This window comes from Arabidopsis lyrata (genome assembly GCF_000004255.2).
Source record: "Arabidopsis lyrata subsp. lyrata unplaced genomic scaffold ARALYscaffold_7, whole genome shotgun sequence".
In the NCBI taxonomy this organism is placed as follows: domain Eukaryota; kingdom Viridiplantae; phylum Streptophyta; class Magnoliopsida; order Brassicales; family Brassicaceae; genus Arabidopsis; species Arabidopsis lyrata.
In genome coordinates, this window is record NW_003302549.1 from 18,044,893 (window position 1) to 18,068,022 (window position 23,130).

The 23,130-nt window shown below is 34.4% G+C and overlaps 2 protein-coding genes and 1 pseudogene across 2 annotated transcripts; all 3 read right to left on the bottom strand.

Moving 5' to 3' along the window:
- The window catches only part of LOC9306489, a 59,990-nt pseudogene extending 42,140 nt beyond the window's left edge, over positions 1–17,850 (bottom strand).
- On the bottom strand, positions 6,621–8,906 carry LOC9304479 (agamous-like MADS-box protein AGL66). Its single transcript, XM_002870371.2, has 8 exons — positions 8,498–8,906; positions 8,070–8,129; positions 7,952–7,970; positions 7,493–7,626; positions 7,398–7,413; positions 7,241–7,308; positions 7,025–7,124; positions 6,621–6,935 (listed from the first exon to the last, which is right to left on the bottom strand). The coding sequence occupies exons 1-8, from the start codon at positions 8,680–8,682 to the stop codon at positions 6,894–6,896; spliced, it is 624 nt and encodes a 207-aa protein (XP_002870417.2). The 5' UTR covers positions 8,683–8,906; the 3' UTR covers positions 6,621–6,893.
- A 273-nt stretch (positions 17,851–18,123) lies between the features above and the next one.
- On the bottom strand, positions 18,124–18,890 carry LOC9306490. The gene has a single exon (XM_002870373.2). It carries the CDS (start codon positions 18,757–18,759, stop codon positions 18,421–18,423), a length of 339 nt encoding a protein of 112 aa, XP_002870419.1. The 5' UTR covers positions 18,760–18,890; the 3' UTR covers positions 18,124–18,420.
- Between the last annotated feature and the right edge of the window lie 4,240 nt (positions 18,891–23,130).

Genomic DNA, 23,130 nt, shown 5'->3' on the forward strand with positions numbered 1-23,130 from the left:
GTGGTTCTCCGGGGATTCCGAGGGGTCGGCTATTTGCGCTTCAGCCATGATTCCAGGTGGAATCTGACAAAGCCCCTTTAATTGCTCAAGGGATTGAAGGGTACAGGTGGATCTGTAATGCGGACCGGCGATATCGTTTGAGCGAGTGCATTCGTCGTTACTAGAACGTCTCTCGACGTAGGACGGAGACTCAGGTCTATCGGAACTAGAAGTCATTGTGGAAGATGAAAAATTCAAGGTCCGGCAAAGAAAAGTTTGGCGGAGGAGAGTAGAGAGAAGTTTTGATTAAAGCACAAGAGTAAAAGTAAAAAAGACGATGATGAAAGAAGTTACCTTACGCAAGCTAAATGATGGAACCGCCTCGGGAGTCGTGTGGGAAGTGGAAAGGTTTTTCCCATTTTAATAGTAATTAATTAATATACGGTCATAATGATGACAGATGTCACTCGGTTAAAAATGGCTAGTGCCGAAATTAAAGGAATGTTGAGATTTTCGGCGGGAAATCAGAAGATTCTCGGGCGCAATCTTTGGTTATTTCAGCATCAAAATCTTCCGAACTGAGATAACACTTCGGAAGACTTGGAGGGCTAATTGTTTGTGTCGGATCCCGCACGGGTGGTTCGGGACCAACCAAAGATTGCCACATAGGCAGGATAGAAGCCCGCGGAACATAAAGCCCGTTAGACTTACAAGCCCAAGAACGTGGTCGAGATTGTTAAATCACGGAGAAGGGTCGAAGTGGTGGCACCTCAAGATGAGGACATAGTCGAAGTCCATTTCGAGACTTTTTGGGCTAAAGGGGGCAAAGCCCATGGAGATCGAGATTAATTCAAAATTTGAACGTTGGAGCATTAAACTCAAAGATTGTAACATACATATTTAAGAGAGAATAATTGCATTTAATTGGGAGTTAAATGTCGTTTGTTAGTATAAGTAATAGGGCCAAGAGCCATGTAAAGGACACGCAATTTTTCTAGCAATTATACTATAGTCATTTCCATTACAATTCATAGCTTTTACATATCAATTTTTGTCCTCAAGAATAATCTTTCCCACTAAATAAACAAATATTTGAGTGTGTGAATCCGACGTCCACAGTAATGGAGCAAGAACAGACAAAACGTCTCGGATCTTCGACTTTGATAAGTCTCCGTAACAAGTAGCGTTCAGGCTTGTCTTCAACAATGACTCGCGTCATACGAATGTCTTCATGAGAATCAAAGAGCGGCACCAGCGGCTCGGCTTCATGGGTGTGGAGAGCTGGTACGGCTGAGATAACATTGCAATATCCCTTAGGATTTTATTTGGCTCTTCCAGAAAGTACACCGGTTTGTCGCTTAACGGCTTCGGAGGTTTGAGCGACTTGAGTTTCAAGTTTCTTCACATGTGTGGAAATACTTTCGAACTTTTCATTCAATTTACCATATACGTTCTCAATCTTCACGTTGATATCTCGAGAAGTCTTATGATGAGAAGCTTGAAGTTCTTGCATCATCATCTCGAGTTTACTTCCTTAAGAAGGCGCGGCTTGGATCAGTCTGGCTTGAAAGGGCACCTTGTTGTTGTTGTTGAAAGGAGCTCTCAGCAGGAAGTTGTTAGCACCATAGTTGGCATTTTGAAAGCGGTTTTGAAACAGCTTCCGTTGCGTTGCGGATAGCTTTGATCCTGAGGATTCTTCAAATTTGGGTTGCTGTAAGAAAGGTTTGAAGTATTCCAAAAGTTGTTATTGAAGTTTTTGTTGTACCCTCTTCTTGGTTGAATGTATCATCGAACTCTTGGAAAGCCTCGGCGTTTCCATTACCAATCGTCTCACATGCATTCACGGCATGGTTTTGGTTCCTTAGAAGTTGATTCATCATTTCCTTCAGCTCGACAATTTGTTTTGCATCAGAGTCATTAGAACGGGTTGTTCTATCAAAATCGGTGGAAGCATTACTTTTGCTTGCGGCAAGATTCCTTATCTGATCTCGTCCTTCTTGAACGGTTTTGGTAGTGAAATCTCCATTGATCGCCTTATCTAGTGAAAGTTGAAACTTAGAATGTAATCCTCTATAGAAAGTACTTAAGAGGTTACCTTCCGGGAAGCCATGGTGAGGACAATCGCATTCGTAGTCCTTGAATCGTTTGCACGTAGTCCTTGAATCGTTTGCATGCTTCATATAATGATTCAACAGGTCCTTGTTGGAATCCGTGCAACTTGTTTCTTACAGAATTGGACTGTGACTTCGTGTAGAAGTGATTGAGAAAGGTTGACTTGCATCCTTCCCATTTGTTAATCGATCCAGGAGGTAAAGACATTAACCATCTATGAGCCTTGTTGGCTAAAGAGAAAGGAAAAAGCTTACACTTCAAATAGTCTTCGGGTACTCCACGGGATTGTGTTGTACTGCAGATTTCTTCGAAAAGACTCCGTGTTTAAACCATGGAATTGGTTTTGCTTCACAAGACCAATGATTTGAGGTTTGATCTCATAGTCACGTCTTGGAGGGTTAGGTACTCGTATGGCAGCTCGATCTTGTGGGTATTGATTTGGTGCATCATAATTGGCTAATGTACGGTGTGGAGCGGCTCGTCTCAAAGGAGGAAGATAAGTGGCATATCTTGCAGCAACATTAAGAGGATGTTGGGCATTGATGACATTAGCGGGCTGCGGAAGATTAACGTTGAGGTTGTCTCCCACTCCTTGAGGATTAGCTTCCGGAGGAGCTTGTTGATCACGATCCCGGCCATCTTTCGGGTCGAGTCTTTCTTCGGGCTGTTCGTATATGGGGTTGCCATCTTCATCGTCTAAGGGCTGTCAATGCACGCCTAGGGCTGGGACTTGTTGTCACGGATCAAGGTCTCCGTCTTGCGGGTTCCGTTGATCGGCCATCAATTGTTGTTTTTGAAGTCTCTGGATTTTGCGTTCTAGTCTTTCTATATCTTGGTATGGCGGCACACCTGAGTTTTGACTCCTTGTCATGCACTACAGATACCAAAAACATAAATTAAAAGGAAAAAAGAAGTTATCGAAGACAAGTAAAAGTGAGAATGTAAACGTTAAACTCAAAGTATCTCAGAAGAAATCTCTTAGCGAATTTAATGGTAGCTTGAATCACTCCCCGGCAACTGCGCCAAAAAGCTTGATGTGTGTGGAAGTTCACTTCAATCTATTACCTGAAAGACCACACGTTAAACTGCAAGTGCACAGTAATCAGAGTAGTATTTTAGGATCGATCCCACAGAGAGTGTAGCTACGGGTTATTGAATTCAAACAAAAAGATCTAGCTAAGACAAAACTAAACTTTGGGGGGTTTGGTTTTGGGTTTCCTAATGATTAATGCAATGAAATAAGAAAGCAAATAAATGAAAGCTTAGAAAACTAATGCAACTAAATAAACGATCGAATGTAAACTATATGACTGAGGCGTTGGTTGTTCTGGGGTTTCTCCTGGTATCATGGTTCTCGACTAACTAGGGTTTAGATCTCTAGGGTTTCTATGTTTTCGTTCTAGTTCATAACAACGAAAGGCGAATGAACGAGTTATCCTAGGTTATAGAATAAGCTGGCATATCTCCCTATACTCTGTTACTCAACTAACGCAGGCAACGACGCATAGATCGACGCATTAAGGTTGGATTCGCTAAGTACTTTGACTCCTGTTACTCAACTTACGCAGGCAACAACACGAAGGATTGGTAACACTATGTCGGAGATTAGGTTTACCTGATTAGAGCTCCTAACCTCTTAGATCAGCGTTTGGTGATCAATCCAAACACATGCATTAAGTAAAAGATGTCCTAAAAGAATCTAAGTATAAACGAAATATCGGATCTATAAACCTAATATGATTTGAATCATTAATCCCCTTTGAATCACCCCATAAAACCCAATAAAGAAAACTACTCGCTCATGATGCTAAGAAACGACATGGAGATGAAGTAGAAAAACAAAATAAACAATTGAATAAAACAAAGAGGGTTCAAAGAAGACTTCTCTAGTGTCACAGAAGATACTTGTCTCCCCAAAAGTCTTGAAAGAAAGAGTATAAGAGAAAACTATGAAGAACAAAGGAGAGAGCTTCAAAAGACGACTTTTTCGATGGCAAAGGAGCTTCGACGAGGTGGAGGTAGGAGAGCTGAAAGTCTCGTCGAGGTGGCTGCAGGAGGCTGTCGAAATTAGGGTGAAGAGGCTGTAGGGTTTCAACACTTTGTCTCGGTATTTATAGGCTTCGATTAGGTCAAGGGGCAAAATCGTCATTTCCCATGAATTAGGTTAAGTGATGGCTTGAGTTTATGGATCGGGGACGAATCAGGATGACCGGTGGGACGTGTGAAGGCAGGCCCGGGCACGAGCTCCATGATCGGGGGCGCCAGGAGGCTCCGGACCGGCTACGAGGAAGTTTGGCCGGTTTGGGACATATCTTCACTCCTCTGGGCATAACATCTGAATGCCTGAATGGATTGCTTTGATTATACTTCCAAGAAAATCTTGACTCTTCTAGCTTTCCATTTCTACCAAGTTCTCTTGATTTTCTTATCGGGAAGACCTCGAACATACGCCATACTTCTGAGGTACAGAAACTGTCTTGAAATGGAATTTAATCGACTTTTACTCTTTTTTCTTGAAAACTCATAATTCATCCTTGAAGAATAAATACTTGGAAAAATCCTTGAAATCTCGAATATCTCTTGTTTTCTCTATGAAAAACCTTAATAAAACATAGTAAAAGTGGGCTAAAATACGATGTTATCAAATATCAATTCATAACCAACAAATTAACGATTCTATAATAACACTTCTTATTGGACATGTAGCCGACTAGTGCATGTTACCATGTCACTCCTAAGTAGTTAAAAAAAAAGTGAGCCTATTTATAAGCGTTTCAAAACTGTTTTATAAACAAACAAGAACAAGTGAAAACTAATTGAGATATCCACAGTCATTTAGCGCGTTATTGTAAATTGATGAATTAATAATTGGCTTATGGATCTAAATTCACAAGTTCTATAATAACAAAAAAAACATATAGACAACAATAGTTTAACTTTTTGAAAATTTATGTTCAAATAATTTATACTTAGAACGAGTGTGGAAAAGGGTAGGCTTGTCGGTCGGAAAAACAACAATCAAAATTATTTCACAATCGCACAACGTTGTTACTTCTTCTGCCTTCTTTAAAAACCCTTTTATACGTTTTGAGTATTTGCTACTTCTCTCTTCTAGGCTTCTAGTCTATTCAGTTTTATTTTCTTCCTTCTCATTTCTTCTATAACTAATTTTTTTTTTTTAGTGTTCTTACCATATCCCCTTTATATAATAATGTTTAGAAGAATTTTATCTTGGGGGTAATTAAAGATGAGACTAGAGAAGAATCTTCATTAAATTAATGTGTTATTTAATAGCGCTATTATTATCTTTAAAAGTTCTAGATTTGGTTTCATAGATTTTAATTGATGTCATTAGTATTCCACAAGACAAACAATGTTTTGTTTTTTGCTTGACACACAAGTATAAAGGTATTCTTAATTGGTTATGCTCATTTTGACTTTTCTAAATTTAGTTGGATTAAAATACACATAGCAAACAATTAATTATTCATAACATTATATGATCATGTAGCATAAATAAAATAATCATAATTAGTGTGACACTACGATGATATATCATTAAACTATAACTATTTTCAAAAATATTTTTTCATAAATAATAATCATATTACCTTCCATTTTTATTGGTTGACTATAAAAACAGTGAAATTAGAACTAAATCTAAACAAAATTTAGATGATAATTACCCCTAATTTACAAAGGCCTTTTAAAAATAAACTCCGTTTTTCAAAAAGTTTTTTTTTTAAATTATTTTTCAAAAAAATAAATTCCATAACAATTCAAATATTATCGCTTCTTCATTTTCTTTTATTGTTTAAATGATGAAATATCATTCTAAATAAAAACTGGAAAAATGAAATTCAAAATATTTAAATTCATTTTGAGGCTTTCACTTTATAAATAAGGTTTTTCTATTAAAGATTTTTATATTTAAAGCATGAGAACTAAACTTTGTTAGATATATAGCTCAGATAAACCCCATACTCTGAAATAAATCTCTTAAAAAGAAGCATAAACTTTGAATAAACAAAAAAAAACTAAGCATAAACCAAGTCTCACCTACTATATAGGTTCTTTCTAAATTCATAATCAATATATCGTATAGTCATTTTAGAATACCAAATTTATAAAATCTACGGCAACAACTTCACATATTAAAGGATTAATCCTTATATTCACTTAGTTTTTATTTTTTCTGCTATGTTGTTTACTATTTTATTATTCTAACTCCCAATATATTATTATAGAAAATTTTCTTTAGTGACATCATTTTCTAGTAGAAATTTCTCAATAACTTAGGAAACTCATTAGGAGATAAGAGGTACGAGATACTAGGGATTCATTAACGAATAAAATCTAAAATTTAATATTGAAAAATATAAAACATGATTATAATGATATTTTAATTAACGAGAACCTAATTATCATAAAATAACAGAATATATAAGCCCATATTTTTATTTAAATAACAACAAAAATATTAAAACTTTTTTAAAAAAATAATTATAGCCCCATCTGAAAAAAAGAAACATCCTTTATCTTTTAACCGATTTTTGGCAGGAAATTAAAGAAGTTAATGTATGTAGTTTTCTTCGTTCCTTTTTTTTTTTTGCAAATAGGCAAATCTTACAATGTGCAACTCTCAAGAAAATGGTCCGGAAAAATTATAAATATTATTGCACTGTAAATGGTAAAAAAAAGAATTAACATATCACATGTGAATCATTTGAAAAAAAAATAAAAAAACATAACATAATTTCCTATGATCTTCAATCGGCAAAATGCAAATAAACTCTCCATTTTCAAATCATATAAGAGTTTTGCTGTTCTTCTCGGACCTTAACCTGAAACAAGATTTAATTTTTCTGCAAAATTCCAATCACATTTGAATTTTAGAATAAATCTTATTTATTATATGTTAATATGCAATTACCTTTATGAAATTTCTGATATGCTTGAGAGAAGTAACTAAATAGTCTTCCATTATATTGAGTCCGTTCAAATCATTAACTTCATTCGGACTTTCCCAGTTTCTTGTCAATTAATAAATAATAATAGTTTAAGTAAACTTAATAAAAAAGCTAAATTAATAAGATAATTAATTTAAATTATTTATTGAATATTCATTAGTGATTTTCTTAATCATTACCTCAAAATTAACGTCTTCTCATCATACAATTCCTTGAGTTCTCTCCGTTTAGTGACCTTATTATCATCCTAAATTTCAATAACTATAGTATTAAATAAAAATTTATTAAAAGCAAACAATATATTTAATCAAATATTTTTAATAAATATTTGTGTACCTGAATCTCTTGACCTCTGCAGTAAATAAATAAAAATTAGATCTAGTATGTTGAATAATATATAAGCATTTGTTTGAATATAAACAAAATTATACCTTTCAGGCGAAAATTGATCAATTCTAGGTGAAAATTGATCAATTTCAGGCGAAAATTGATCACTTTCAGACAAAAGTTGATCATTTTCATTGGTCACTTCTGGATTGTTTTGGTTCATCAATTTTATCAACGTCTATATATACATGTAAAAAATAAATAAATAAACAAAGGCTTCATACAAAACAAAAAGAGAAAATTTATATAGTTGTTCGTTACTAGCTTCAGTTGACTAAATCTTCTAATATTCTGATAAGTTTTATTTTTGGTTTTACTTTTTATTCAAAACTAATAATATCAATCACATTAACTTAGATTTGAATATAACAAATAAACTGCGAAAATAAGTATACATCTTTTATGCTTAAACTATTGTCAAAACCATATCCCCAACTAATCTTGAGAAAGATATTGGCGGTTAAACTTTAATTGATAAATGTAAAGTGATGAGTAAATCCAACCTTTATTGTGTAGGCTCTCCTGAAAGCATACATAAAAAACCAAAGTCAGCCAATGTATAAAAAAAAACTATGTCAATGTAGTTATCTAATAATAATATACAAATCTCAAAGATCACACCTTTCTTCCCGTTCTTGTAATGAAAGCATGCAATACCTCTCATAAATTTTACTGAAGGACCTACAATTTCAAAAGCATAGTTTTAAGCAAATATTGGAATATCAATTCATAACCAACAAATTAATGATTCTATAATAACACTTCCTATTGGACATGTAGCCGACTAGTGCATGTTACCATGTCACTCTTAAGTAGTTAAAAAAAAAAAGTGAACCTAAATTATAATTGTTTCAAAACTGTTTTATGAAGAAACAAGAACAAGTGGAAAGTAATTGAGATATCTATAGTCATTTAGCTCGTTATTGTAAATTGATGAATTAATAATTGGCTTATGGATCTAAATTCAGAAGTTTTATATTAACAACAAAAAAACTATATAAATAACAATAGTTTAATTTTTTGAAAATTTATGTTCAAATAATTTATACTTAGAACGAGTGTGGAAAATGGTAGGCTTGTCGGTCGGAGAAACAACAATCAAAATTATTTCACAATCGCACAACATTGCTACTTCTTCTGCCTTCTTGAAAAGCCCTTTTTTACGTTTTGAGTATTTGCTACTTCTCTCTTTCAGGCTTTCTAGTCTATTCAGTTTTATTTTCTTCCTTCCCATTTCTTCTACAACTAATTTTTTTCTTTAGTGTTCTCACCATGTCCCCTTTATATAATAAGGTTTAGAGGAATTTTATCTTGGGGGTAATTAAAGATGAGACTAGAGAAGAATCTTCATTAGATTAATGTGTTATTTAATAGCTATTATTATGTTCGAAAGTTCTAGATTTGGTTTCATAGATTTTAATTGATGTCATTAGTATTCCACAAGACAAACAATTTTTTTTTTTGCTTGACACACAAGTATAAGGTTACTCTTAATTGGTTATGCTCATTTTGACTTTTCTAAATTTAATTGGATTAAAATACACATAGCAAACAATTAATTATTCATAACATTATATGTTTAATCATAATTAGTGTAACACTATGATGATATATCATTAATTTATAACTAATTTTTTTTAATATTTTCATAAATAATAATCAGATTGCCTTCCATTTTCATTGGTTGACTATAAAAACAGTGAAATTAGAACTAAATCTAAACAAAATTAGATGATAACTACCCCTAATTTACAAAGGCTTTGTGAAACTAAACTCTGTCTTTTAAAAAGATTTTTTAATTATTTAAAAAATTAAATTCCATAAAAATTCAAATATCATCGCTTCTTCATTTACTTTTATTTTTTAAATGAAGAAAAATCATTCTAAATAAAAACTGGAAAAATAAAATTCAAAATATTTAAATTCATTTTGAGGCCTTCACTTTATAAATAAGGTTTTCTATTAAAGATTTTTATATTTAAAGCATGAAAACTAAACTATGTTAGATATATAGCTCAGATCAACCCCATACTCTAATATAAAATTCTTAAAAAGAAGCATAAACTAAGCATAAACTTTGAAGAAACAAAAAAAACCTAAGTATAAACTAAGTCTCATCTACCATATAGGTTCTTTCTAATTTCAGGATCTATATATCTTATAGTCATTTTAGAATACCTAATTTCTTAAATTTCCCGCAACAACTTCACATATTAAATTATTAATGTTGGGGTCGGATTCCATCCTTTGGTGCCGAGCCAGACTTAGATTACCTCGGGAGTTTTTCAGAGATCACCTCGGGATATCGCATCATCCACCTCGGGTTATCCACCTAATCAGTCTAGGATACCCGAGCCCATCATCGTGTAGTATCCGAGCCCGATCGCCTCGGGGTACCCGAACTCATCGCCTTGGGGGTACCCGAACAAGACATCTCGGGTTACCCGAGCCCAATCGCCTCGGAGTGTCCGAGCCCAATCGCCTTGGAGTGTCCAAGCCCATTGCCTCGGGGGTACCCGAACAAGACATCTCGGGTTACCCGAGCCCAATCGCCTCGGAGTGTCCGAGCCCAATCGCCTCGGAGTGTCCAAGCCCATTGCCTCGGGGGTACCCGAACAAGACATCTCGGGGTACCCGAGCTAGTCTCTCATGTATACCCGAGCCGATTACACAAGTTCTCTGAGGCGAAGTCTTCATCATCACCCGAGACAAAGACTTGGTAAAATATTCATCTTCAAAGTATCATTTCCATGCAAGGCGTCATTTCCGAAGGGTCATTTCCGATAGACCCGGAAATGATAAGGGAGAATCTCGAAGGATCAACTCAAATCAGGAAAACTTCCGAAAAACCCCGAAGAATAAGGAAACTATCCTAATCCGCGATATTCCAAGCCGACTTCGAGATAAATGGAAATCTTCCGAGATTATCGCTGGAGAGGCGGTTTATCACCCCTATATAAAGAGATTCAAGGCTCTCGCAGAAAGCAAGCAATATCGCTCTAGAATTTACACTACGCAAAGCTCTCACAGCACAAACATCTTTTTCTTTTACGATCAAACTCTTGTACGATCAAAGTCATCTTTTTCTTAATAATATCAAGAACGCCATCTTTGGTATCAATTGATTCTGTCGTTCTTTGAGAATTCTCGCAAATCGTATCCCTAAATTAAAACCCTAGACAAATCTCGATTGTGTTAGTTTCGACTTCCACAATTAATCCTTATATTCTCTTAGTTTTTACTTTTTTTGCTATTTAGTTTACTATATTATTATTCTAACTTCCAATATATTATTATAGGAAATTTTCTTTAGTGACATCATTTTCAGGTAGAAATTTCTCAATAACTTGGGAGCAACTCATTAGGAGATAAGAGGTACGAGATACTAGGATTCATTAACGAATAAAATCCAAAATTTAATATTGAAAAATATAAAATATGATTATAATAAAATTTTAATTAACGATAACCTAATTTTCATAAAATAATAGAATATATAAGCCCATATTTTCATTTAAATAACAACAAAAATATTAAAACTTAAAAAAAAATGTAACGCTCCAATCCAAATATTTAAACGAATTTTTGGAAGCACTACTAAAAATAATATAATAAAAATACTAAAATTTTTATAATGTATAAAGTTTGAAATCTCGTAAAACTTCAAATCTCAAAAGCAAAATAAATTAAACGTTGGAAAATCTACCAAGTCTCGCTCTACGACTGAAAAATAAACTCTAAACCTCAGCTGCACGATGCTCGTCCTCAACGACCTCTGCACGGAATCAGAACTTATGTGAGCGGAAAAAATCGCTCAGTGAGACTACAAACCCGACGAACAAGTACCAACACGGTCTGATCTCACAAAGAATAATGTTCACGTGTTGGTACTAACAGACATAAATTTCAATTTAATTACATATAAATAAAGTAAATCATATCAGAAGATATATAATCAGAAATGCATAATCACATCAATTAAACAGAATAATATCATCAGACGGAGTAATAACATCGGAACAGAACGACCATGTATCCAGTAATGCAACATCGGAATGGTACAACCCCAGCATTGGTCGACCCAAACTATATACTAATAGAATATTAACATAATATACTCGATAAGGATGTTGGCCCCTAACAAGGTGATAAGGAAGTACAGTCCACGACATTAACCGACCTCAATATCACTAACAGAATATCTGAATACAGAATACATCTGTTGGCGATGCCGGCCGCCATAGATTACTCAATAGAGCTAGCTAAATCAGAATAGCATGCTGATACTGTTCTTAACAGAATAACATCACCATATCATATTCAAAATAATAATACTAAAACAAATAATTAATTTTCAGAATTCAAAACATACAAATAATTCATATCTTCTTTCTATCATATTCCTAAATATTATACAAATGTATAATAACTAATAAGGGAGTTAGAACTTGCCTGGAAAGATTTTCGGACCGAAAGAGTGGTTAACGGCAATTCTAGACACGTTCCAAAACACCAATTAATTCACCGGTCCAAATTACGATCGGTTCAAATTCAAAACTCAACCAATTCCAAATTGGATTTCAAGCGAGTAATCAATCAGATTCTGATCAATTCCGACTTCCGTTTGATGAGATGTCAGTGGCGTTGGATCCGTATGAATGAGATCTTTCTAACACGGTATAGACCAAGTTCTAATTCTTCCAACCTCTTCTACCAAATCTGAAAATCACCCAAAACTAATGCACTAATATGGAGAAGCACGATCAACCTAAGCCACAACAAAATCCTTTCACAAGTTGCCCACAAATATTCAAATCGGAGTTCATGAGGAAGGGTCTCAAAAACTCACCAAAAATCTCAAATTGACAAGAGAATCGGCTTCTAAATCTTTGGGGCTTCAAAACGCATATATACACGATATATTTAGGTTAAAAAACGAATATCTGACTTGCCAAATACTCTCCCTCCGATTTTGGGAGAGATAAACTCGAGTGCACCCATATTTTCCTCTTTTTCACTTTAATCCTTTGACTTTTGCCTATTTACAGATTCTGCTTCAAACTTCTGAAACAATCAGAAATCCCCCTCAAATCACATAGTTTCAAATTGATCAATATAACCCCATATCTGATTTTCGCAATTTCTTCTAATTACGGGCGTTACAAAAACAATTATTAACGCCCCATCCCAAAAAAAGAAACATCCTTTATCTTTTAACCGTATAACACCCTGAATTTGAAGAGAATGAAGAATTAGTTTTGGGTTAAATTAATCGTTTTGAAACTGTCTGATTTCAGGGGGATTTGCGATCAATTCAAAAGTCTGGAGCAAAATCTGTAAATAGAGAAAGGTTCAGGGACTGAAGTGTAAAAACGTGAAAAAGAAGGGGAAATCGAGTTGAACCTTTCCGAAAACAGGAGGATAGTTTTTGGCAACTCGAATCTTGATTGTTCAACCTTAATACCACTTATATATATGCGTTTTGAAGCCCCGAAAATTGAGAAGCCAATCTCTTGTCAATTTAGCGTTTTTGGTTGAATGTGCTTCTCCGTAATATTGCTTTAACTGTGGGTTGTTTTCATCTTTTGTAGAAGATGTTGGAAGAATTAGGAATTGATCTATACCTTGTTAGAAAGCTCTCGATCATACGAATCCAACGCCACTGACATCTCATCAAACGGAAGTCGAGATTGATCGGAATCTGATTGGTGAATTAATTGGTGGTTTGGACGTGTCTAGAATTGCCGTTAACCACTCGTTCAGTCCGAAAATCTTTCCAGGTGAGTTCTAACTCCCTTATTAGTTATTATACATTTGTATAATATATAGGTATGAGATAAAAATAATTAGTTGAATTATTTGAATGCTAATTTTTGAATATTGATTTGTTTGTTTTGATAATTAATTTGGATATGATTTTGGTAATAAGATATGTTATTCTGTTAAGACTGGTATCAGCAGGCTATTCTGATTTAGCTTAGCTCTATTGAGCAATCTGTGGCGGCCGGCATCGCCAACAGATGTATTCTGTATTCTGTTATTCTGTTAGTGATATTGAGGTCGGTTAATGTCGTGGACTGTACTTCTTTATCACCTCGTTAGGGGTCAGCATCCCGATCGAGTATATTATGTATATATTTTGTTAGTATATGGTTTGGGTCGACCAATGTTGGGGTTGTACTATTCCGATGTTGCATTGCTGGATACCTGATCGTTATGATCTGATGTTATTATTCTGTATGATGATATTATTCTGTTTTGATTATCTAATTATGTATTTTTGATAATATATGTTCGGTTGTGATTTATTTTATTTATAATTAATTAAATTGGAATTCATGTATGTTGGTACCAACACGTGAACATTATTCTGTGCGGGATCAGACCGTGTTGGTACTTGTTCGTCGGGTTTGTAGTCTCACTGTGCGATTTATTCGCTCACATAAGTTCTGATTCCGTGCAGAGGGCCTTGAGGAGGAGCAGCTTGCAGCTGAGGCTTAGAGTTTGTTTTTCGGTCGTAGAGCGAGACTTGGTAGATTTTTCAACTTTTAATTGATTTTGTTTTTGAGATTAGGAGTTTTCGAGATTTCAAACTTTTTACATTATGGAAATTTTAGTATTTTTATTAAATTATTTTTAGTAATGCATCCGAAAATGTATTTGAATTTTCGGGGTGTTACAAACCGATTTTTGGCAGGAAAAAGGTTAATGTATGTAGTTTTCTTAGTTCTTTTATATTTTTTGTTTACAAATAGACATATCCTACAATGTGCAACTCTCAAGAAAATGGTCCGGAAAAATCATAAATATTATTTCACTATAAATGGTTAAAAAAAGAATTAACATATTACATATGAATCATTTGAAAAAAACAAAAAAAACATAACATGATTTCCTATGATCTTCAATCGGCAAAATGCAAATAAACTCTCCATTTTCAAATTATATAAGAGTTTCGTTGTTCTTCTCGAATACTCCAAAAACCCTACATCTTCCGTAAATTCAAATTCATCCCCACCTATATCCCACTTCTTGGTATTTTTATTTTCATATTCATTAGTATTTCTTGATAGAAACCGCAGACTGTTGTGGATGTTAACCAAGTCTTCAGCACGACTTGGAGTGAATCTGTTTCTTCTAAGTGAGTGGATAAATGAGTAAGTATTTCAATTGCGCTCAGTACAAGAAGAAGAACTAGGCTGTCCAAGAAGTTTAAAAGCCAAAGTCTGAAGGAGAGGAGTTTGAGCACAAAAGTTAGCCCACCAATACTTAGATTTCATAGTCGACATCTTCAAAATATATGTTAAATCCTCAAAATGACCACTCTTCGTCGAGAATAATGCATACTCCTTCATAAATTTACTATGATCATCATCACTAAGAAACAATCTTCAAAAAAATTTCATCCTCTCAATTGAGACTTCTCCATCCTTATGAAGACTACTTCTTGTGAAATTTCCAGTTAGCCATGCTTTACTATAAAATCTACAACATACAAAAAATATGGCATATGTATGTCATATGTGGAAAGGTAACAAAGAAAAGAAAAACATATATTTTAAAATCATATATCTTGCGTTTAAAGAGTGAGCTAAACAATGTAGGAAAGTGTTATTCTTCGCCTAACGAGCCACTAAGATATCATAAACAACATCATAGAAGAGACTGTATACAAACGCTTGAAGTCCTCCTTTCTTGTATCTCTCAGACTTCACCTTCTCAATCATTGAATCTCACTTCTCATATACCAAGTGAAGGAATGGCTTATCAGTATCACAAAATCTAATCATATCATATATATAGGTTTTGTGAAATTAATAATATAAGATACCTGGATAATGGTTGATGGGACAAGGTGTCTTATATTATTAATTTCACAAGACCTATATATGATATAATCAAATTTTGTGACAATGATAAGTCATGCCTTGGCTTGGTATATGAGATGTGGGATTTAATGATTGAGAAGGTGAAGTCTGAGATATACATGAAAGAAATATTTCAAGCGTTTAGATACAGTCTCTTCTATGATGTTGTTATGATATCTCAGTAGCTTGATGGGCGAAGAACAACATTTCCCTACATTGTTTAGCTCATTCTTTAAACCCAAGGTACATATGATGTTAAAATATATGTTTTTTTTCTTTGTTACCTTGCCACATATGATACACAAATACCATATTTTGTATGTTGTAGATTTTATAGTGAAGTATGGCTAACTGAAAATTCTACAAGAATTAGTCTCATAGGGATGGAGAAGTCTCAATTGAGAGGATGAAGTGTTTTCGAAGATTGTTTCTTAGTGATGATGATCATAGTAAAGTTATGAAGAAATATGCATTATTATCGACAAAGAGTAGTCTTTTTGAGGATTTAACATGCATTTTGGAGATGTCGACTATGACACCTAAGTATTAGTGAGGTAACTTTGGTGCTCAAACCCCTCTCCTCCAGACTTTGGCTTTTAGGCGTCTTGGACAGCCTAGTTCTTCTTCTTGTGTTGAGCGCAATTGGAGTACTTACTCATTTATCCACTCACTTAAGATAAAAACATATGGACTCCAATTCGTGCTAAAGATTTGATTTACATCCACACCAATATAAGGCTTCTATCAAGAAATACTGATGAATATGAAAATAAAAAGACCAAGAAGTGGGATATAGGTGGAGATAAATTTGATCCTATGGAAGATGTACGGTTCATGAAGTTTTCGGGCCTTTAATTAGATGACCCGGATTTTGAAAAAAATTCCTTAATAATTAGCTTATTTTTTATGTTATTTAAAATATTAAATCGAAATATTCTTTTATGTTGAGACTTCTATAATCTAAGGGTATTTTTATTATATCATTATTAAAGTACCCATGACATACCCGCATCTATAAATTTTTACTTTGTCGTTTCCTATCCCTGTTTCCGTACCCGTTTTTAGTTTTCATACCCGTTTCAGTGCTACTTAGGTTAAGATCGATGATTTTAACTCGACGTATCACAAACTAACGGGTTTTCAATATAACTAGCCTAAAAGAAGACATGCATTTGGTCTTTTCATGATATAGATTCTGAGCATTAGTTTTTAATAGACGATGGTAGTAACTAACCTGTACCGAGAAGTTTTGGGATCTGACACCAATTCTTCAGCAAGACTTGCTTTTATATTCTTCTTTGTCAATCTTCCATAGAGTTCTTCAGCTGGTTCAATTACTGATCCAATCTGTATTTTTTTTAACACAAAGGAAACAACAAAAGTTGGTGGTCGAGACACAAAAGTTATTATCTTTCATCTAGTTACCGTTCTGAAACTTGCCTGGAAATACATTTCAGCTAGTTTAGACCGCGACACACTTGGATCCATTACAGTTCTCAACTACAGTAGAGATAAAAAAAAATTGAATGGTGTTAGGAATTTCAAACCATAATCAGAGAAGCATAGAAGATTAATACCTTAAGAAACTGAAGATCTCTTTTCAATACGGGAGTCAGTGTAGGTGCAGGCATATCAAACCTATCCACAAGTTTGTAATTTCGTATCAAACAAGGAATGGTAAATATATAATCTAAGTAGTGGAAAAAAAAAGTTACCAGTCTGAACCAGCGGTGGTGTCTTTGAGTTAATTTTTAATCATTTTGTTAATCTTCCTTGGATCATTAGGTTGAACACAAAGACCATCAACGAGCTCGTGACTCTTAATTCCTTTGCTTGAACTAGAACCAGTTTTCGGGTCTTAAGGATAAGCCTAGAAGCTTTGGTTCCCATTTAAGACCGATCAATTGTTTAGTCTCCACCATTACCTTTGTTCTGTGACAAGGTAGTTTTCAGAAAATCTAAAGCATGATATCAAAGATTGAAAGTAGGCTCCCTTGTGATGAAGGGACAGAGAAAGTTCTCACGTGGAAAGTTTGGGCCGACAAAAACCATAAATTGTTAGAACTGTCTGAATCAAATAAAATCAAATAACGGCGTTGTTAGCTCTACACGAAGAGACGAGATGATGATGAGCCTCATATACTAAAATTCTCGAAGTTGATAATTAGGTTTTCGGAGAAAGAAGAAAACCTAACACGTGTTATTCACGTGACAATATTGAACTCATTGACTTTCTTAAACCTTTTGTTGGGCTTTGGGATATTTAATTTTTAAACTAGGCCCGCACAATAAACATGTATTTGCTCAATTTTCCTAGTTCGACACAAAATTTCAAAATTAGTTTAGGATTCCTAATGGTTCTATTGAATTTTTCATTTGTGATAGAGATTTTAGAGCAAATAGCTGAGAGATCTTAGATTTTGACTACACCTAGAACCAGAAATATAAAATCAAAAAATAAGCGAGCTTCTCAATAGCTTCACCAAATTAGATTTCCTCTTTGTTTCTCAACAGCTTAATATTAATTTAAAAATATAATGAATATTTGTTTACGTGAGCAACATTTTTTTAACCATAGAATAAAAGTATATTAATTTATCTAGTAAACAAATATTTTCCAGACACAATCTTTGTTTCTTTTTGTTTTCTTGGAAGAAACAATCTAATCAAGTCGCTCAACAACTCTACATTAGAATGTATAATCAAAACAATATGAAGACAGTGGAAACCAAAGACATAAAACAAGAAGAAATAGCTTGAAGATCGTATTACAAAAATTAAACTAAAACTAATTCTTTTGCTTTCAATTCAAAATCTCAGATCTTAATGTTGCATTCATTATATTTGATGAATATAAGTTTACATTCATGTATACAAAGAAAAAAGAGACTAATTACACCCAAAAACATGATTCTGTACAAATTTTAGTGAAAAGGCTCTCTATAATTGGCCATTATTATATTACAACATTTGAATTAGATTCCTTTGATATCCAAGGAAATCCATGAAAACCTTTCCAATCACACTCAAACATAATTTGACTCTCTTCAAAAAAAAACAAATAAAAGACACAATTAAATGAATGGGAACTAATAGTTTTTGCCTTAAATGGGAGAATCAATATCAGACACGGTCGAAGATAACGATGCGAGGGTAGAAATAGACGAAGACGACGAAATTGACTGGAGGTTAGAGGAAGAAGAAGATGAGGCAAGATGCAGAGCCAAACTGTTTCCTTCACTCCAAGACCGTTGGATTGGGAGCATAATGACCTCAGACCTTCCATGACGACAAGGGGTCGCTGAACCTCCACCGCGAGATCTCTCGTGAAGCGCGCAACCGCAGTTCTTGTGGTATGGACGTCGTTGGATGGAAGAGTCGCAGCTAGAGATGCAACCTTCGAAAATGTTGCGGAATATTCCGTCCATGGATCCGGCAGCCATCACGACAATCTTCTTGATCTTTCTCTTTTTGTTACGAAGGAGATTTTTTAAATTCCCCGACGTGAACGAAGAGTGAACGCTTTTGTCGTTGACGAAGAGAGTTTTTTGGTTGTTGTCAAAAAATGAATAGAGATTCTTTCTTATAGCCATGCAGAAATAGTGATTAAAAGAGGTGGCGATTGTACGTGAGAAGCGTGTGAATTATGTGTTATTGCTTTCTTTTCGGGATCTTTTGACCAAACCACCTCTTCTTCTTCTTGTTTCGTCTTTTCTCAATCTCTTCCTTTATTTTTAAAAATTATATTTTTGTTTAAAGACAAATTGCAGTAGATAACCAAAATTTAGGTGGAATTTAAGTAGCTAGATCGACATGTCCTAATTTGACAACAAAACATATGACAATAAATTTTCCAATTTGGGAATGAAAAATAGATCTTTGCTTGGTTTTGGCTTCTTTCATATGAAAATTTCCCTAGCAGCTTAAAACGAAGAAATATGATTAACTTAGACCCGTCTTTAACCTTTTTATTTATGTATAGTCCACCGTTTTTTTTTAGTATAATACGACATTACTCTTCGTTTTTTGCATAGAAATGAATTTAGATAATAAATAAGATGATCTATATAACCAAAGTTCTACCAATTTTCTACAGAATATCTTACGGACAAGAGTGTCCTAGGAAATTGGAAGAAAATTTCTGACCACTTTCTAACGGCAATTTTTCGTTTGAAATTTTCTACTAATTTTCGTAAACTTTTTATTTTTCGTCAAAATTGCATAGGTATTTTGTAAAAACAATTTCCTAGAAGAATTTTCGTAGGATTATCCTAACGTATTCGTGATGTTTTCATCACATGTTTTTCTTTTCAATTTATCTCTAATGAACTGTTTTTTTTTTTAATTACTTATATGTTTGATCATGTACTTAGCATTTTGGTTTCGATTTTATGTTAATCACCTGTATCCTTTTCTATAACTTATAATCTTCGGATCACATGTTTTATTTTCTTTGCTATGGTCTGATTGTCCTAGCAGTTGCTTCTTGTTGTTTATGACCTTTAAAAAAAAAAAAATCATGTGATATTCTTTCCAAGTGACTTAGAATTCTGAAAATAATGGTTTTACGTTTATGTAAATTCAGAAGTTAATGTATGCTTTTTCTGAGGGATTGCCTTGATTCGAGCAGACCTTTGTGCTTCTTACTTGTGTGGTATGTTATTTAAATTCAGTCTTCTCTTTCACTTTTACTTGGTCGGTGGATATGTTAGAGACTTTCTACTGCACAGAACACGCAAAGATTTTGATTTGATCACCATTGCGCCTTTGCGAAAGGTCTATTCTTAATCAATTTGTTTGATAAATTTTATTCGCTAACATTAGATATTTAATTGAATCAATAGTTTCTAAGGGTTCAACAACTTTTTAAGAAAACTGCAATTGTTGGAATACACTTTCCTATTTGTAAAGGGGAGGTTGAATTAAGATCAAGATTCAATAATTGAGGTTTGTTAATTTCTTTTACAACCTTCCAAAGTTGAGTGTGCCGCCAAGCTTATTGTTTTCATAAGTATTAATGTTGTAGGTGTCCAATATTAGAAGTCTAAAACGAAGGTTTTGGAAATTAACTTACTTCTTCAAAACACCGCGTGGGATTTATGACTGGTTGCTATTCATAAACAATATGTGACGAGACTTTACAATTAATAAATTTCAAAATCTTAAATGCATTTCGGTTGTTATATCTTTATACTTTACACCCAACTTACTCGTTCTATTTTTTCTCATGGATCCTTTCACATTTCATATATATGATTACATAAACAAAAAAATTAAGAACGTCATTGCTTCATATAAAGAAGAATTCATTTTAAGAATTGGAGATAAATAAATATCAGAAATCAAAAATATCAAACAAACAAGGTGAAGTCTGATTCTGATTCTTATGTTTTTTTAAAAAATAAAATGTAAAATTTATTCGAAAAATTTTTTTTACATCTGCAGTTGTCTAAGAGTGTACATTAATCAAAATAAAAAAGTGATGAGTGCTTGATTCTGATTCTTATGTTGAATCTTCTTCCTCGGAATCTAGCTCTGGAGAAGGTGAAGTCTCAGAGAAAGAGGAAATCTCTTTTACTAAAGTGCTCTCTAAAAAAGAAAGAAGGCAGGAAAGAAATGCCACGGGGAAGAGCCCCTTGTCTAAAAGTCATTAATCATGATAGACAACTTTTGTTGAAATATAAGAGGTTTCAATCAATCTATAAAGCGTAATAGCTTTAAGAGATAGTTAAGGCTAAACAAGCCTTCTTTTGGTAGTTTAGTAGAGACTCGTGTGCGTTTGCATAAGTCTCAAAAGTATATTAAATCAGTTTTTCCGGGTTGGAATTTTGCAGGCAACTATGAGTTTGCTGCGTTAGGCAGGATCTGGGTAGTATGGGATCATACGGTGAAGCTCTCCATCCACTCAAAGTTAAAGCAAATAATCACTTGTATTGTGCATCTACCTAACTCTTTTGTAGAAGTGGTTGTTTCTTTTGTCTATGCAACCAACTCTAAATACGGAAGAAGAGATCTTTGGAAAGAAATTATGGTGCTTGCTAGTGACCCTGTTATATCTTCATAGCCTTGGGCCGTTTCGGGAGATTTTAATAAAATCCTCAATCCTTCATAGTCTTCTTCTGGGAGCACTAGAATCTCTATGGAGATCTCGGAGTTCAGGAACTGTCTCTTATCTGCTGATTTGTTTGACTTATCCTTTAGAGAAAATCTATACACCTGGTGGAATAACCAAGTAGTTAACCTTATTGCTAAGAAGCTAGACAGAGTTATGGTTAATGGTAATTGGCTTATTTTCCTTCCTCTTATGCTGATTTTGGTGATATGGATGTCTCTGATCATAGACCTTGTTGCTTGATCATGGGAACGACTATGAGACCTAAGGTTCCTTTTAAGATCTCACACTTTGTTTTTCAGGAGTTTCTGCCAAGTGTGGCTATTCATTAGTATGAAACTCATGTTGAGGGATCATATATGTTCCGTTTCTCTAGGAAGTTGAAATTATTGAAGATTGTTTTAAAGGACCTTAACAGGGATCACTTCTCTGATATGGAAAATCGGGTAAAGGAGGCTCATTCCAAGTTGCTTGATTGTCAGAACAAAGTTTTGTCTAACCCTTCCCCTCTCTCGGCCGGTTTAGAGAAGCAGGCTCATTCTTCATGGTTGACCTTGTCCTTGGCTGAGGAAAAGTTTCTTTGGCAGAGCTCTATGATTAAATGGGTGGATTGTGGTGACAGCAACACCGCTTATTTTCATAAGATGGTGGCTACTAGAAGAGCTATTAATCATATTCACTACCTGTTTGATAATGATGGTTTGAAACTTGAGAAAATTGATGATATCAAGCTCCACTTCGTTGATTTTTTCAGTGATTTGTTTGGAAGAGTTCATGTTGACCTTTCTGCGGAAGACAAAGCTTTAATAAAGACTATCACTCCCTTTAAATGTGATGAAGCTGCAAAGCAAAGTCTTTCAGCTGATATTTCTACTTCCGATATTAAAAGAGAAGTGTTTGCTCTTCCTCGTAATCGTGCTCCTGATCCTGACGGCTTCACTGGTGAGTTCTTTAGAGCCTCATGAGATATTACTGGTGATGATCTCTCTCGGGCTGTCAAGGAATTCTTTTCTTATGGACTGATGCTTAAAAAATGGAACGCTACTGCTATTACCCTTGTTCCTAAGGTTGACAGTGCTGTGAAGCTGGGTGATTTTTGTCCCATCTCTTGCTGTAATGTTAGCTACAAAGTGGTCTCTAAGATTCTCGCAAGAAGGCTAGAGTCTCTCCTGCCTAGTATCATCTCTAATTCTCAGTCTGGTTTTGTTAAAGATTGACTACTTGTTGAAAATGTGTTATTGGCCACTGAAATGGTCCATGGTTTTGATCGTGCATCTATCACTCCAAGAGCTCTTAAGAGTTGATTTGCACAAGGCTTTTGACTCTGTTACTTGGGACTTTATTAGTCAGGTTCTTGAAGCTGCAGATTTTCCTCCAATCTTCTCTAACTGGATTATGCAGTGTTTGACCACTACATCCTTCTCTATTAATGTCAACGGTGAGCTTTGTGGTTACTTCAAAGGTAGGAGAGGTCTTCATCCGGGAGACCCCTTATCCCCTCCTCTTTTCCTATTGGCTATGGAGATATTTGCTAACTTATTATCTGTCAAGTATGAGGCCGATGCTATTGGTTACCACCCACTTGGAAGGAACCCCAAAGATCTCCCATCTTGATTTTTCGGATGATATAATGCTTTTCTTTGAGGGTAAGGACTCCTCTCTTCAGGAAATCACTTATACTTTGGACAGATTTCAGCTGCTC